The sequence below is a fragment of the Bombus pascuorum genome, chromosome 7, assembly GCF_905332965.1.
Source record: "Bombus pascuorum chromosome 7, iyBomPasc1.1, whole genome shotgun sequence".
Taxonomy (NCBI): Eukaryota; Metazoa; Arthropoda; class Insecta; order Hymenoptera; family Apidae; genus Bombus; species Bombus pascuorum.
Genome location: NC_083494.1, coordinates 8,045,745 through 8,063,624, shown reverse-complemented (window position 1 = coordinate 8,063,624; position 17,880 = coordinate 8,045,745). Strand labels below are relative to the sequence as shown.

General features: G+C 40.8%; 1 protein-coding gene across 2 annotated transcripts in view; it reads left to right on the top strand.

Annotated features, from left to right (window-relative positions):
* LOC132908513 (beta-1-syntrophin) overlaps positions 1 to 17,880 on the top strand; it is a 369,364-nt gene that overhangs the window by 338,367 nt on the left and 13,117 nt on the right. For both annotated transcript variants that reach the window (XM_060962557.1, XM_060962559.1), the window contains exon 5: positions 2,111 to 2,334. In XM_060962557.1, the coding sequence (XP_060818540.1) occupies positions 2,111 to 2,334 (224 nt within the window). The remainder of the gene's footprint in view (positions 1 to 2,110; positions 2,335 to 17,880) is intronic.

The following is a 17,880-nucleotide window of genomic DNA, read 5'->3' as shown; positions in this document are numbered from 1 at the left end:
AACCACTTTCCATCTACCTAAGATATTATCACTAGAATTAAACTACAAAAATGCGAGCACAAATAATTATTATCTCTTGCACATAGCAGAATAGTGTCGGAATGTGTGGTGACGAATTTTTCCGCGAATATGTTCACGAATATGTTCACGAATTATCCACAACAATTTCTAGAACTGTTGGTTCGAGACAGGCCAGTGCAAAACCCAATAATTTAATCCAGTGTCGAATTACCGGAATAAGAAAAGTATAATTTAAAAAATTGTTTATTATATCGTTACTGAATATCCTTAGTCAAATTATTGGGATAAAAATGATACGAAATATAACTATATTTGTCTAACAATTTTGAATTAAACTAAAGAAGTATATAATATGTCATTAGGAGTAAGAAATGTCCTGATTCTACAGTCATCTTGTTACAATCTATCTATCTTGTCTTATTCGCTTCTCACTGGTGTGCGTGATACACTCGCAGCAGATTGAGCAGAAGTCAGATAATGTTGTTTAATTGTCGAGAAATCACCACTCCGCATATATAGTGTGTTCAATGTTATAACACGATGTACCAAGAATTCCGTTGAGCCAGGTTTACGCCGCAGTCGAAAGCACCCGCTATTTCCAAGAAATAGATTTTTAGCGCTACGACCATTTGCGTGTCAGCGGTCAGATAGTACGGGAGTAATTCAACAGATTTGCCATAGATTGTATTTTTAACTTGTTCGTAGCACTTCTCCGTAGCTCAATAATCGAGGCCCTGTCATAAACCTTAGAGTTTCTAATCGGTCATGCGACGACCGACCTAACAGTTTCCGCAACATAACTCGGACACTCTCGGACATTCTACAGAGGTGTGCGTTCCACCACCTCCACGTACACCCTCACACAACACCTTCTAAGGGAGATCGATTCCTTCTATTCAATTGCACGACGTGCAATGAAAGGGGAGATACGAGATATAAAGAATGCGGAAATAGACAATTTTCGATCAGAATCTGCAGAATCTACCAAGAATCTATCAAAGAACTGAGCCACGCGAAAATTACACGGAAGTTCGATAATTAACAAAATCACATCTACGAGAACTCAGTCACGTCAGAATAAACAGAATCGGTTAGAATCACGATCTGAAAACGTACATATACATATACACGCTAGTTTGTGTATAAATATAGTCAAATTCATAAGCAATCGATCAAACAATCCTCCCGCAATCGTACAACACGAGAGCGTACACGATTGGTTACACCCCTTGATCGAACGTACGGGCTTTCGCTCGATTTTACATGGACGAACAGTTCCCGCTCGATAGCTATACATCCGGGTATTACTGTGCCTACAAATTGTTATTCATTTTTGTTGAAGTGATCGCCACTTTTAAGAAAACTCTACATCTGGTCTTCGGTTTTCTCAAGCGCTGAGGTCATCGATAGCGCATAGACAAAAGAATGCGTCGATGACAGACCATAAGCGGTACACGTGCGACGTTGGTTTCGGGGTTCTTTTAGTTTCAGGATAACATTGCTAGCGTGAGGATCTGGACCAGCTTACATTGTATTCCACACTTTGTACTTTTATATTCACAATATATATACACTTACATTACCTCACAATTTACCCACGCGTTTCTTTAATTCCACATACACCGAATAACCTTAACAATTTTAAATTCGTATCCTATACAAATGCAAAACTCCCACATTCCAATTATCTGCTCATTGATCTAAGTCAGTCTCATCTATTTTGTATGAAATCAGTAGGTGTCTCAATACAATACGACACCTATAAACGGAAGTACATATACCAACAGAAGTATAGTATACATGGTGGCATTCGAGGGAATGAGAAATCGCAAATTCCAGTGGCGTGTTGTTATCGTGGCCGAGCAGGTGTCTCGCATAATTTCTGCGGCTCGCAAATTTGCCTGGAGCTCACGCTTCGCCTTGACTCGCGCGTGTCGCCGAAAGAAGCATTCTCGACGGGGCGTGAATCGTGCCGGATCACGATTTCCGCTGCGATCAGCCGGCTGTTTGGTTACGTGCATACACCCCGCGTATCCCACTCTCACGCACAGAGAAGATTTACGAGCCGTGTTACGCGATCTGTCCACAGAACGGACGTGCTAGCAGCGAGAGCAGCGAGGACGGAGCAGGAAGCAGCGCCAGCACCTCGCGAGGAGCCGGAAGTGGATTCGCACTCGGTGGTGGATGTACCGGTGGATGGCGCAGCGTCTTTGGCGCCGTTTCCGGTCGGGAATTGAGGCTGTACGAGTGCGCTCCTTGGAGTCCCGAAGCTTGGGCCTCACCCAGCATCACCTGTCCATTGATCGCTACCAGGTGAGCAAAATTTGTATTTTTATTTTCTATGTGCGTTGTAAATATTTTAGAACGAGAATTTAAGGTGGTGTTGTGGAAAATTGGAAAATGGAGAAACGTAGATGAACAAAGGAAAGAAATTGGTACGTGAATAGATTGGCAATCGAACGGTCGATTGGGCGCAATATATGTATGTAAAAATATTTAACAGTAACGAGAATAATAACGAAAGAAAAATACATGTAAATTCAACTATGGAGAACGTGAACTATTTGAACTGCTACATACAGTACAATTACATTTAACGCTTAAAATTTAGAGATAGTTAAAGACAAAAACTTAAAAACTTAGCTTCTCGTTCAAAAGGAGTGTGAAAATTAACAAATTATGAGAGTATAAAATAACGTAATAAGAACAGGAGATATAAAAGGTATAGAGGCTATAGAGTAACCCGAAATCCAACTATTTCAATTTTTACATCGTAAACCTCCAGCACCTTAGATCGCGGAGCGGTCTGACTATGATCCTTCTATTCTACTGCGATGTTATACGCGAACTTTCACGATCCAAGATTCCACAGTAGATTGAAAACGAACTCTCCACTGATTTTACGTTAATATCGCTTTAATTCCAACTTATATTTGCGCTAAATATTCCTTGTCTTTTAATCTTCCTAAAATCGTTTTCAAAGTACGCGTAAACCTTCTCTAGCCAGGACTAACTAACTTGTTCGTTTCATTCCACATACCGAACGATGTATCTATGTATAACGGTGCATACCATACTTGTACATTGCGCTCTCAAACAATCATGCGGAATCGGAGGCGGCGCGTCGATAATCGCAATCGATAGGCCGCGAAACGAGTCGACGTCGCGGGGACTGCGCGTTTTAACGGTCCGCGCACGTAACGGCCGTCCCGACGCCGCGATACGAATAGCCGAGCGCGCGTATAATAGTCTTAATTAAAATAGTGGTCTAACGAACACCGCTAACTGCGGTAATCCGACGTGCCTCATTGGTAATCCCCCGGCTGTGCCAGTGAACACGAATGCGTTATGTTGGCCGGCCTGCCGGTGGCACGATCGACTGCCCCCGCTCCCCAGCTCGTGGCTACGATATCGAGCCAAATTCTGTCCTACTATGTGTCCGTGCTTGCACAACTGTATGTGTCCATATGCGTGTGTTTGTGTGTGTGTGTGTGTATCTATCTGTTGGACGACGTGACACCTTCGCGGTTGTCTGTCCAGCGAATATCACCACGATGATCGGCCATGTCTTGTCCATGCGATTGTTTTGGCCGAGGTGCGAGATCCTCTCGACGTCTCCTTTGCATCGGTATCGAGTCTCTGGATCTAGAGTGATTTATTCGATACAACGGTAAATGAATTGGCGGTTTTTGTTTCAATCTTTATGTTCTTTTTCTTTCCGGATGTTTCATTGAAGGAAGACATAATTTTAGGAGGCCCTTCAATTTTTGTATTTTAATATTAGTATTATATACAAATTATGCGGTGAGTAGATCCAAGATCTACCTTTAAAAAACGTTTAAAAGATTAGAAATGCTCTTCACTCGTATAGCAATTTAGTCTTCCGTTGTTCTCATCTAAGAAATTAACATGTTTTTTGTAGTAGCGTTAAGTATATAAAATGATATAACCGAGTAGAAAACAGATATAAGTTTGGATGAGCATATTAATCGCAAAAGAAGGAAGACCAGTTTAAAAAATATCGTCTCTATTTATTAGACCCTTTGAGTAAGTGATGAGGATTCTCAGATGTTCCCTAAACAAAAATCCAAGTTCTGTGTTGTTCGACTTTGCTCCTACTTGAGTATCAGTTTTAAGAAGTCAAAGATCAGTTTAATGTCGAAGATGCTTTCAATTGGGCGAGGAATTAAAGATCCCTCGACATTTTCTTAGTTGCATAAGTCACTTATCAATCAAGATCGAAGACTTTCACTTGAAGGAAGGTTTCACGGAACCTATTTTATTTCCGGCAATGCTCGGCTAAAAGCAATCCCGTCATGATGCTCCTGTTCGAAGGAAACAGTGTGTCCATTTGTTCGGTCGCGGTGCCCTGTAATCGGAGAAGTCCCGCCCACGGCGACGTAAGATAGAAACAGAGACGGAAAGAGACGCGAAAATGACCGCATTCCCTGGAATTGGATTTCGCTGGAGGGTGCTCGCGATCCGGAAAGTTAATGCAACCTGGGCCAAGAGAGCCGCCAGTCGAGACTGTGTGGTTAATACTACGCTGCCGTGGAAACGGCCGTCAGAAAACGGAGAAAGCGATCTTCCCGTCGACGTTAAACGTTAAACGGACACCGAAAACACAGTCGTCCTTTCATTTCGAAAAATCGAGAGCTATCAGTTCGATCTGAATCGGATTCAAGAATTTCTGTATTTGATCTATCGGGTCGTATCAAAGTATTCGAATACTCGCACACGTATTTGACGAATATATCGTATGCGTTGTATGAAGATAATCGTGTTATTATAGTATTAATGAAATTGCAAAATATTTTACATACGCGTATAATACAACCATAACAGTTTAGTTTTCCATGGTGAGTGTTAAAATATTTTCACGAGCCAATGTATATTCTATATATTTTATCGTATCTATTGAACGCAGAAGAAAACGGGGTAGGGGGTTTGTTCGTTGTTGAATTGCCATCACGGCGAGATACAGGCTGAATTGTTAAGTAATCGTTGGCCATAAAGCTTTCGCGCAGCGTTCGACGATAATAATCGAGTTGACGATACGGGATATACAAACGCGGGAAAAAGAATCGAATTTCCAAGCAGAAACGTTCACCAAAGCGGTGTATCGACGAATGAAAAACACGAAAAATAGTGGACGATCAAAAATCATCGGTCGATCAACAGAGAGTGATTCCCGTTGACCGATCGATTAATATCGCGATGACCGGTTAGATTCGTTTGCCAGACAAAATAAGCGAAAATGTGAAGGGTAGATGAACGATGGAAAAATGAGAAATCAACGACCGCCAGCCGATTCGTTGGCAATTGGTCCCGTACCCGCATTCGCGATTCCGTCGTCCGATAGTTGTATCTATTATTATTTTTTAAAGCCCTGTAAAACTTATTATTGTTTAAAATCTGATTATTATTTTTTAAAACCTCGTAAAACATTGTGAAAATTTTTAATCGCATCGAAAATCGACCTTTTTGGTGTAAACGAACGTGAATAAATCAGATGGAAGAATAAACTCAATTCCGAGTATCCATGAAATTTTTTATCAGTATATTTCACCAACCTCTGTGTCTTTATCGTCTTTACTTTTTTCATTCGAAAAACCAGGCGAACGAGAATAAACGTTGCACGAAGTGGTGTGGGAAAAATGTTCGATCGTTAACCAGACGATTGTATTTTACAGCAGATCGCCTTTAAATCTTGTTTACATCTCGTGTGTTGGCCAGCGTGCCTGGTTAAATTGCCGTCGTCGCCAATGGAGTGATTAATCGCGCTGATCGTAATTAACGATTTAGCACGCCGCTCACGGAAACTTCAGAATCACGTCCGCGCGCAAAGTCCCCCGACAGTAATCGTTGCCAAAGTAATCACCGAAATTACCCTCGATGCAGCGGCAACTTGTTCGGTTATTAATTACGGGGGCAACCTCGTACCTTGCTCGTTTAAATAACGATTTCCTTTATCAACGACTTTCGCCCTTAGACAATTTCCTTCTACGATATTATTCGATTCTTCCCGATATTATTCCCTTTGGTAAGGAGCCTTGGAGAAAATTGAACAATTCTCTCGCGAAACTTTCGAATCTCTAATTGCCAACGATAAATTCCCAAAGAATTTTGATTAAAGCACCTCGCGATCTGTTTCTATGATACGTAGAAGTTTATTCTACGGGACGAAGCGCTTTCGGGTTTAAAGCTGAAGCAGTTTTGAACAGTTGTGCGAATCTGATTTGTCCAAAGTCATCTCCAGCACAGGCGAGTAGTCCGTCTTTGGTGCGACGGTAGGGAAACTACGAGAGGTATGACACGCGTGAGATTATTCTACTGCTGTCTGGAGTCTTGCGCTAAGGGTGAAATGAATAGAGAGTCTGCAGAATGGTCTGTTCCAAATAGCTCAGTCGATGAAACAACCGCGACGTCTGCCGTGCAACTGTCGCGGTCCATTGTCTTTCCATCATTAGCCTGTATCATATCAAAGCCAGGAATAGGAATCTCTGTGATGCTTCGTGCAATCACGAGTCAAGATTCGTGGAATATAAATTTGAAGAACAGTTTAAAGAAGTAATACTTGGAGGAGAGGAAAATGGTAAAAATGATAGGACCTTTAATTTAAGAAGGATGTTTAATAGAAATATTTCTGTTTGCAAATCTGACACAATGATCCTGAATTTCTATGCAAATTCATATTTTTGCGAATAAGATTCAAAGAGATAAAGTTTGACTAGAGATTTACTTCACAGTGTGACGAATACTTTACTTTGAATATTTGACACATCTTTCTGTGTTATCCTTGCCGTACTAAATTTCCATAAATGAATGCATAGATATTCATAAATCGAAATCATAAGAAGACATTTATACCAATTTTTCACAGAGAATATTTCAAACACGATAGAGTCATGAGTAGCGAAAAATCGATAAAAAGCTGAACGTGTTTACGTAACGCTTTTTAAATCGATTAATCCAAGGAGTTGACGATAATTAACGGATCGGGTGTGAGCTTATGAAAGTTAAAGACCGTGACCTTGGTACAAAGCAGCGATCACGGGCTCTCTTGAAAAGGGTGAACTCACGCTGGAAGCGTTCCAACCCTCTACACTCGGGGACCAACGATTGCCTGGTTAATTAATAGCGAGTGATTAATCGCCGGAGGATGGGATACCCTCGTCAAACAAACCTCTGACGAGGTCCCTGGCTTCGTACGTGATCTGCAAACGCGAAGAAGTGAAAGATCGACAGATGGATCAACAACCTCTCTTATCCGCGATTTTTTCTTTCCGACTTTCGATGTACGATCCTTTCGTTAACTTTTTAATACTCTTTCCATCGCGATCTAACGCATCTCTTCTCGTTGATTATTTCTTTTGAACTGTTAAATAATCTCAACTAAGTGATCGCCAATATAAATTTCGAATAAGTGTCGTGTTATTGCTTTTTTGTATCTTTATATATTACGTTATATATATGTCGAGCCAGCACTGGGGTTAGAGACGTTTAATGAACTTAGTCACTCAATGAATACAATAATAAATTCACAAGGTGATTATATGACTATTACAGAATTTGACGATTGACCGTGACGATTAGATACTCGAGATGCTAATGACAATAATCTTAGGTTTAATAAGGAATACACGGTCAACAGGATAGTAAATGCGCTTACTTTCTTGTCCAAAGTCCAAGTCAAACTGAACTCATGTACTTTACTGCGTATCTCTCTGTACCTATTGAGTCAACTCTCTTTTTAAGAAGAGTTACAACTCTTACGTCATACCTCTGTTAGGTAAAAACGTTCATCCCGTGACCGTGGCTACTTCGAGCCCAAGCCTACTGTCATAAATCTCGGGCAAACATAATCATAAACAAGTACTTCTAAGTTTTATTATTTAAGTACAGCTATAATATAATAAATTACTATCATTACGCTGCGAAATGAAATATACGGAAATTTGTAACGAGTATTCAAAGACTAACACTTTCAGTAAAAATATATAAACAAATAGGTAACAATTTCGATTAAATCGTCAGAATTTCTACGAGAAGAGCTTCTCCGTAGGCAGCAAGGAAACATGAACGTTGGAAAGTCGCGTTTGCAAAATTACTTGAACTCGAACTAAAAATCGGGCACCAGGTTGCTTCGAGCTTTTATTAATCCATCGATTTATTAATCGATCGAAAAACGGAAGACGCCACGTGATTCGTCACGCGAAACACGCACAGGGCCCGTTTAAATTATAGCTCGGTCGACGCATCGTCTTCTCGAGGCTCCAAGCCTGTTCCGCCGTTCAACACAAAGACGTACACGCGACAGTTTTCTTTCGAAATGGGGTTAAACGCTTGTGATTTATGTAAGAAGCTTGTCGTACTCTTTCGCGGATGCGGTTTGGAGGAGAGAGAGGTAAAGAGGAGAAGCGAAGAAACGGAAGAAGCGAGGAAAAGGCCGCGCGACGATATGTCAGCCGAAGATATGGGAATTTCGTGGCGTTAGAGAGTGCCTGGTGGATGTGACGTCTTCTTCTGACGGCTCCTCGCGCAATTTTCGACTCGCTTCCAAGCGGATCTGTCGCACGGTGAAGAATCACCCCCGCCGTGGAAATATTGTTGCGCCTCGGCAGATACGATTGGGAACAGTGGTCCGCGTGTACGATTGTAGAAACTCGGACGTTCAATAATTCATTTTGCTTTAGAAACCAGTTCTTTCGCTATTTTTGCTTTCTCCTCGGTCTCAACAATTTGTATGTTTTTACCTGGAAATGATTAACGAGTTAGCGGTTTGTTTTTGATCGCAGAAGGACAGGCAGCTGGGGGATGGAAGAAAACCGAGATACATATTCAACGAGGCGACGTGAAAAACGGCCACTTAAACGCGGCCATCGTATACCCAATTGCCGCCGCTCTTGGTAGCTCGTTCTTCGAAACTTTATTCCCACTGGAAGCAACTTTCGCGATAGAAAGAACGCGCCATCTGACGTCGATGTACAGTCTCTGTTTCGATTATTTCTGCGCTCATACATGATATTCATAGACCTGGCTGGCTATAAAACATCGCACAAGCCGCGTTTTATCCCGTTCTCCTCTGCCTGACCATGTACCGTCTTATTCTACTTACAAACTATATCGTTGTCTTTAATCGATTCAAATCATATTCTACCATGAACCCCGTTATTTTAGCGTTCTAGAATGTTAATCCACACCCCATAGAAATCACACGCGTTCAGAAAATCTCAACCTATCGCTGCAATTGCACAAAGTTAGCTCCTCGAAAGGAAAATATCGCTGCTTTTTAAACGAGTCAATCGATTCGATTCCATGCGAACTATATTTAAAATCGGATCCCAGGCTGACGCACGGTATCGACCATCGCAGTCACTCGCTCCCTCCCACCCTCCGTATCATCGCACTAGACATTTATTTCGCGAGGCTTTTCGGATTTGACGGATTAGAGCCGAGCTTCTCGGTATCCCCAACGCTGCGACGATATTAATGCGCGTCGGCCATGAACAGGGATGACCTGCACGCGGCCCGAAAGCTCGATATCGAACCCCTTGAAGAGGGCGGGTTTGGAGGTGAGAGAAAAAAAAAATGTTGCAGGTTACACCGTGTAAAGGAAGAGGGTAAAAATTACGGATAGATAAGGCCGCTAAAGGCGTCATTCGTTTACCATGAGACTGACAGCGACGATAAAGTTTCTTTCCCTCTAGAGTGGCTTAGTCCACCTCCTTCACGACGATCCACCACTCTTTATCGTCTGACTTAGGAAGACGGATGCCGCGGAAAACAAGGAATCTTCCGAGCAGAGTTGGTAATGTTGAGGAACGAAGCTAATTGGAAATGAAGCCAAATTTATTGACAAAGGAGGTGGAAATTTCGGGAATCTTTGTGTCGACGATTAATATTGAACTTAAGATATAAGGCACAGCGAAACTATACTTCCTCGTCGTGGTTTTCTTTAAAGCCGAAGGTTTGGAAGCCACTGTTTATAGTCAGTTCCAAGGGAAAATATAAAAACCTTGTTCTAAATGAAAATGTAAAATAATCAGAAAATCGTTTCCTATTTCTTGCCACGTTTCAACGCCAAATATTCCCTGAAATTTCTCTTTAAAAATTTCCAAATTTCCAGTCTTTTTTGTATCCTAATTTTACCCTCGCGCTTCGAACGCGCAATCTTTGCGCCACATTCGTCTTTGCAAAAGCTTTGTAAAAATAAAAGCAAACACATTGGTCGATGATCGGCGCGCTGCGGCAAACAAAAGATGAAGGAAATCCAATTCCGCGTTGGTAAAAATTTATTGTAAAGTGCACTCGAAATTCGAGCGGCCTATCGCTCTTAAGAGGCTCATCGCTCGTTTTCGCGCGTGATCTGCCGCACGGAGTATCGCGTATCCACAGGTTGGTAATATCGGCGTCGGTTTCCCACGAGAAATTTTATTTCTCTCTCTCTCTCTCTCTCTCTCTCTCTTTCGTGTTTTTTACTCCGCGCGTGTGTGCTTTTTGTGTTCACGCCATTCGCGTTTATTTATTATCAGTCGGCCGACACGAACCACGGTCATCAATTCGGATTAACGCCGGCTCAACAGCAGTTTTCGAACCGCTGTCACTTTTCTCGTTACAGTTGTTGCCGGTGTCACGTTGTCGTTGGTATTGCCAGGGCCAGATATAGATTTATGAATCGACAAATCGGGCAAATTTGCCCTCGAGATGACCATCGCCGAATCTGTGAACAAGCGCGCATTTTTTGTGATGGATCCTACAATGTTAGCGTACAATAAAAGATTCGGGAAAAAAGCACGTCTGTTGTAATTTGTATTAGTACATTGTAACGCGTAAAATTGATAATTTCCAACGAGTCACGGTTCACGGGATCCTATAAAAGCTACGTTCGTATACGTAGAAATGAGAAATGTTGATATATTAACTATATAAAAGAAATGTTCTAAATGTAATTAGATATTTCGTGCGTTACAACCTGACGGTTTACAATGCAAACTCAATATCAAGAAAGAACGGGAGAAACTCGCAGACGGATCGATTCATCTCGATAGAATTTCTGACGAAACGTCACAAAGAAAGAAAGAGAGAGGAGTATTTCAGGAAATTACGCCTAAATTGTCACAGGATAAAGTTTAAACGGTTCGTCGACGGCGGCCAATATTCGGTAGCAAATCCGAGCAGCGCCTTCCGAAATTACAAATAAAACTCACGAAATCGTGACGCGATTGTCAGACACGGGGAAAAGCTTGCTACGGGAGAGAAGCAACAAGGAAAACAACCACGTGGAAAACAACAGACATCCGCATGTCGTCCCGTGAAATTGCATTCGACACATCCCTCTTTCTCTTTCATTTTATTCGCCTCGTCTTTCTCTCTTTTTTTTTCTTTTTCCATTCAATAAAAGAAAGTAACAGTCGAAGCGCGCCAAAAGAAAGACGAGAAGGAGATTGCCCGTTCCATTTGTGGATTTCACATTCTACCCTTTCTTGAACCATGCTTTCGCCCTTTTTGCGGAGCGCGTGTGTCCCTGGCTTTCCCTTTTTCCGGCTTCTTCTCCCAGTCCAGGAAGGAAACTGCGGCCTGACCTTTTTCACGGTGTCCGGAAGAAAAGTAGCCGGATGACCGTACCACCACAGCACAAGGGGCGAAAGGAAAAGAGAAAGAAACGTGTAGCCATCCTCCCGCTCTTCCTACGCTCAGCCCCGCAAGCGGTGAAATATTTCCACGAGTTCGTAATTTATAGAATCGCTGCTGAAACGGCAGATCCAACGCCGGTGGAACAGCTTAAAATCCGGTCGACGTAATTGGATGAAGCCTCGACGTAACCTTTCACGTGATTGTGAACGGTGAATCCTTGGTAATTCTTCCTACCGTTTTCTACCACCTTTTTGCTCGTTTCTTCTTTCTACCATTCGATTCTGAAAACCTTCTTTCATTCTCACGAAGCGACGAATCACTCGGTCGGATTGTATCCTCTGTAGGATCTCGCGAAGCCTCGTCGAGATTTACGCCCGAGTCACATGTCCTTTTTCCCGGGATATTTGTTCGTAGTTCGCGAATGGTTCGCTTCACGCGTTTCTCAATGTTCTCGCGAGAAAGCGCTTTATCAATTAACAGGCCCTTCGTCTGAAATACATTTTTAAATAATCTCTATATTGTTATAGATGAAACATGTCGACTGCGAGTGTTTATGCAAATTCATATTTTTATGGGGAAACTCAAGGAAATAATGAGACTTAAATTGAACTTGCTTCGCCTCCTGTCTACTATATTGAGTATGTTGAAGTGAATCCCACTTCAAGGAAAACTGCACATCTTTTCTAAAGTTTAGTTTTCTTAGCCCTCGAAGCCGTTGAGTATTGTTAGAAGTAAATTAATTTGAAGGGTCTCTTAGCCTCATAGTTTTCTAGGAACATGCCTTGCACAGATGATGCAACAGGATACAGACAAGCTAGTTCTCCGTAGTTGTATAAATACCCATAGACCTATGGCTTCCAAGCTCTTTCGTCAAATAACGCTGCCAGCGTGCTTAATATAATTAATATATACTTAAATTTAAATTAAACTTAAATTAAAATATACTTAAATTAAAACTTGCTTAAATATATTTTTCTATTAGGTTGTCCGAGAAGTATCTTTCTTTAACAGACATGTCTTTTACAACGACGCGTCTTTATACAAACATGAAAATAATCTATTGAATGTTGTGATCTTTATTTTCATAGAACAAAATGGATCATATGTAATTCAATAAAATAATGTAAAACGGAAAATATTGTGCATCCATTATTTCCTTATAAAACGAAAGAAACTTTTCGAACGACTTACCTAATAAACGACCTCTCTCTCTCTCTCTCTCTCTCTCTCTCTCTCTCTCTCTCTCTTATATTTAAACAGTAGATTCAACTAGAATCAAACATACAGTAAACACTTATTATTCAAGTTATAGTACCACGTCAGAATAATTTACTTATAATTCTCAATGAGAATTGATTGTAAAATTCTTACAAATAAAAAGAAAAATATGTATATCTTTGATCTTTAATTCCGTGTGTAAATTTCAATTTTCCATTAAGTTTCGCGAAGAAGATGAATAGAATAAACGATACTTAGTACGCTGGTTCGCAATTTTGTTTGGCCATTAAGCCGTGTAACCGCATCAATTAATTACTCAGGATCAGCTGTGATATCGTTACCGATAAGAGAAAACACGGAAAACTGTCGGGTGTAACCTACAAACAAATAAATTCAGCTGTTAAGCAAGCGAATAACGCGGATAAATAAATTAAGGCTATAAATTAACAAAATAATTATAAACAATTGAATATACCTTAAAAATACGTAATAAGTGCGAAACAATGAACTTTGGATTCGAAAAAACCATCTCAGGTACAACTCGACCTCGTCAGATCTGTAGCTTGAATCCTCGACGCATTTGCGAATGGAATTTGTGAATTCCAAACGCGATGTGGTTTAAACATACTTTCCCTAGGCGATGGTGTTTCCGATTTATCTTAACTGCAAACAAAAGCAAAACTGGGACGTAACAAACAGGCGGATTAAAGTTTGTAAGTATTGTAAGCGTGTCAACGCGAAGATTTCATAAAGTAGAACGGAACGACAAAGGGCTTCGAGACGAGCGAGTTAACGTCGTTCGTTTAATTCAGCCACTTTTCCATTCTCCGCCTTCTTCTACATTTACCATCTCTTGTAGGCAGAGGGCAGCCCGTTTATTTATCGCGGCAGGTTACTCGTGGCATAAACGCCGGATCAGTTTTACTCGGAAACTTGGCCGCGTTCGAAGAGCCGCGTTCAAACGAAATTGGATTTTCATTGCAAACAGAGGGACTCCGGTTAATTCGCTCGTTTCTTTGTCTCCACTCTGCTACGGAAACGACATTATGAAAACGAGGTGAAGGGGGTGGTAATCTGAAATATCGCGAGGCAAGAGGAAGTGAAACACTTGTCGCTTCTGGCTCGTTAATCTTCGCTCGAACGAATGGCCGTAAGACGTTTCTACCTCGTGGCATATTATTCGCTGTCGGTCGTGCGTGCTTTCGTTAATAGCGTTAATACGGTACGTAGGTGCTTGCCCGAGGATATACGCAAAGACTTAAAAATACTAACGGTCAAAGAAGAAATCTGCAGGTGCGCAGAAAAATACAAGGAAAGAATGGCAACACATCCAAACCAGCTGGCTGCTGAAGCGAGAAAAACTTTCATAGAAAGAAAACTAAAAAGAAAACACCCCACTTACCTCACTAAAGAAATAAAATAGTCAAACTCGGAGATGGTGTGCCGCTGGAGGTAGCCATCCACATGTTATTTAACAATTAAGTTAGAAAAATTTACCAAATGTTCAGCTGGACAAATTTTAAAGTACAAATTAAATAATAAAAAAAAGGTACTTACCGATATTAATTCAATATAGATACTAATTTGGTATTTCGTTTTGAATTTGGTTATTTTGGTTCAAAACAATGCAATGATAAAAAGGTTGACTCGTTCTACTGATTGACTGTAACCAGCGAGCTTCGACATAGACAACCTTCTCATTTTGAAAATGGAATTTTCATCACCAGTGGCCATCTGCTTGAGAAAACTACAAAAAACTATTCTACGAGGTTCGAAAAAATCGTTAAGCGTCTCACCGTTGCTTGGTCCTTGGATTCGATTTTTTGTGGCACAGTGTTCTTTTTCCCTCTCTTTCTTGTAACCCTTTCGCTTCGAACTTATATGTAGACGGCACCCCATATATCCGGCATCCAAATGATGCATATACAAGTACTATCTGTAGTCAATGATATATTTTTCCGTTATCAGCGGAACATCTTCTGTTGATTTTATTGACAAATTGGATTAATCACTTCTTAAATTTACTCATTGTTGAAACAACATCAAAACGTTCCACGCAATATATTACAAACGTCCAAACGATCGTATACTGTTTCATGCTAAAAGATCTATTAAATCCATTGACAGTGAAACGATATTTCATATACGGTTCTTACAAGAATTATTGTTATTCAAGACTTAGGAAACCGTATATAGAGCAACCACGCACGTGTTTTCATTCAGTGACAGTACGTCGGCGGACTAGACTGCCGAAACGAAAGGGTTAAAGCAGCAAAAGCATGGAAAATACATTGACCAAATCTGATAAATAACTATCGCTCACATCAAACGACGATTTCTTTGAAAGTGATGCAAACTACCTATTGCAGAATTAGATTCGCGGAAAAATTTGATTTCGACTCGTTCGAAAAAGGAAACTGCAAGAGAAACATTTGCCTCGTCGCGGCTGATTGACTTTCCGGATGAAAAGAACCGGATAAAAAGGTGGATGAAAAACGGGAAAGGAAAGGGGTCGGTAAATAAGAGAACAATGAGGACCGGGAATCGAAAGGGACGGATTGAAAATGGAAAAAAGAAGGGACAGGATAGAGCGAAGGGAATACGGATCGGCAGAGAGTTACAGGTCAGACGCGAGAACGGTGCACGCCGCGCCGTACCGCGCCGGTGTGAAAGATGGGGTTTCGATAATCGAACGGTGAACCGGATCAATTAAACCCCCCAGGGTGGGCATTAATTATCGAAGATGTCGTCGACAGTTTCCTATCGCACGTGCAATCCGTGAGCGCAATATTCGAGTTTCAGGATTTTCGTTTCTTCCTTTGCCTAACTTCCATTTTCTCCGTCTATTCTCGTGATATTCCATTTTTTTTTTTTTTCATCTCTTTATCCTTCTCGTACGAGATCCTTTTGATCGATTTGTGGAGTTGAAACGGTGAACGATGTATATAAATGTCAGAATGCAAAGAGAAAGTATCCAGTAGGAAGTGGTTTCTGAAACTTTTGATATTTGTACCGGTGTATCATTTGAACGGTATGAAGTATCAGCGTTCGACACTTTTACAGGTTCAGAAAGACAATAAACGAGAAGGGATGCGTGTTGTTAGTTATTTAAAAATTTATTTTCGTTTCTACTTTCGTCCTTTTATTTATCCTGCGATGAAATTTACTCATTTACATTTACATTTCTTACTGAAAACAATCGTGATTATTATTTTATTAGCATTTGCATCGTTCTTAACGTTTCAGCTCCTCGTCTTTATTATATCTCGCCGATGAGGAAACGCGATTTCGCGAAAATGATTTTAATCCGTCACGACGAATTCGAATAAATCGTAGCGAGAAAGTGAAAATGTGTATTAGATTAATCATCGTGAAATTACTCAAGCTCGAACCTTATCTCTGCGCTTCGTTATCCCGTTGTTGCCGGCAATTTCATCAAGCCGTGAACGTAATTAAAAGGAAGGCACTTTTACCGTGAACAAACAGCGTCGATAACAGAGTTGTTATTAGCTTGTGAATTTTAAGCTTCGGCCAACGGACACGCTTTTATTTCCACGTGATAAAACTAAACAAGGGAATTACAGCGACAACTAAATTACACCATGGACTATAACGGGGTGGAAATTCGGAGAAATTCGTGTAAAAAGCGTAGCCGACTCGCCTAAAAATATTAATAACGCTTATTGCGTGTAATACGCGGAGGAAAGGCGTTGTCGGATGTGATTTACCGAGGGATTTTATCGCTAATAACGTAGCCTGATTAACTCGAGGGCGCATACGCTAGCACAACACGGCTGCAACGGAATTATGAACACGTTCATCATCGTGTAGAATGTTCCGAATCGCTCTCCGGCTACAATCCCTTCGTTCTCTGTTCATTTTGAAGGGCAGTTACGCGTTTTATATCACGCGTGAAAAACTTTATTTCTCGCTTATCACCCGTTGAGCAACTTGTTACACGTGATGTCCAACGATGCACGGCCCCAACACAAATTACCACGTTAACGATGTTACACACGTGGTGTGTAACCGAATTTACCAAGCTCCATTTTTAACGCTGAAATTCTCCACAGAGGGGAACAGATCAAGCGTTGTATGGAACTAAATCCTTTGAAAAAACTGCGCTCGTGCGTATCCTGTTCCTTGGTATTGTTCCTTGCGAAACTATTTTCTTCGTTGAAAACACTACGTTGTTTTCGCGACGCCACTCTTTGTTTGTGCAAATGACTGTGTTCATATCGTTTTTGCAAGTCTAAGTCGATCTTTTCTTATCTTTCGACCAAGACCAGAGATTAGATTTAACGTACAAACATTTACGTTTGTTGAAAACTGCATTTACCTTACTTTTCTTCTTTCATGCAGTTTTCATGCTTTTCATTATTTTGTTCTCCTTCCTGTCTTTCATTTTGCAGTTTCTCGTTTTATATATCATGCGTTTTTAGAGATACACGTCTGTTCTTTGATCGTTGTTCTCCAATGAAATTCAACACATTTCACGTGTTTATCGTTGGATAAACTAGCAGGAAATTTTTCTTCAGAATGTTTTCTCGCAAAATCCTTTTCTGCTTAATTACATACCCTTTAACCGAGCTTTCATTTCTAAGAAAAATTCTCTCTCGTTATCCCACGAAACTCGTTTCAAAGTATTCTTTCTCTTTTTCCCCAACTTTTTTTAAACCGAGGGAAATTTTTAAAACGCTCGTTTCGCTCTTATCTGCGAGTAATTAACCAAATTGTTCGGGCAGCCTTGTAAAATCGATGGAAAGATCGGACGAACCTGCTAGGGTTCGAACCGTGATCACCTGGATGGAAAAGCAACCGTGATACTCGCTGCATTACAAAGCTTCCTATCGTTGTGCTTCATATTTTCTTATCTTTCTTTTACACTCGTTCTAGTTTACTATATTTTTCTACGATAAAATTTACAGTGCAACGTCAGCTCGATAATAAATCAAAGGTATGAATATGAGATATTTTCAATGCTTTCAAAACGAAGCTTTTCGA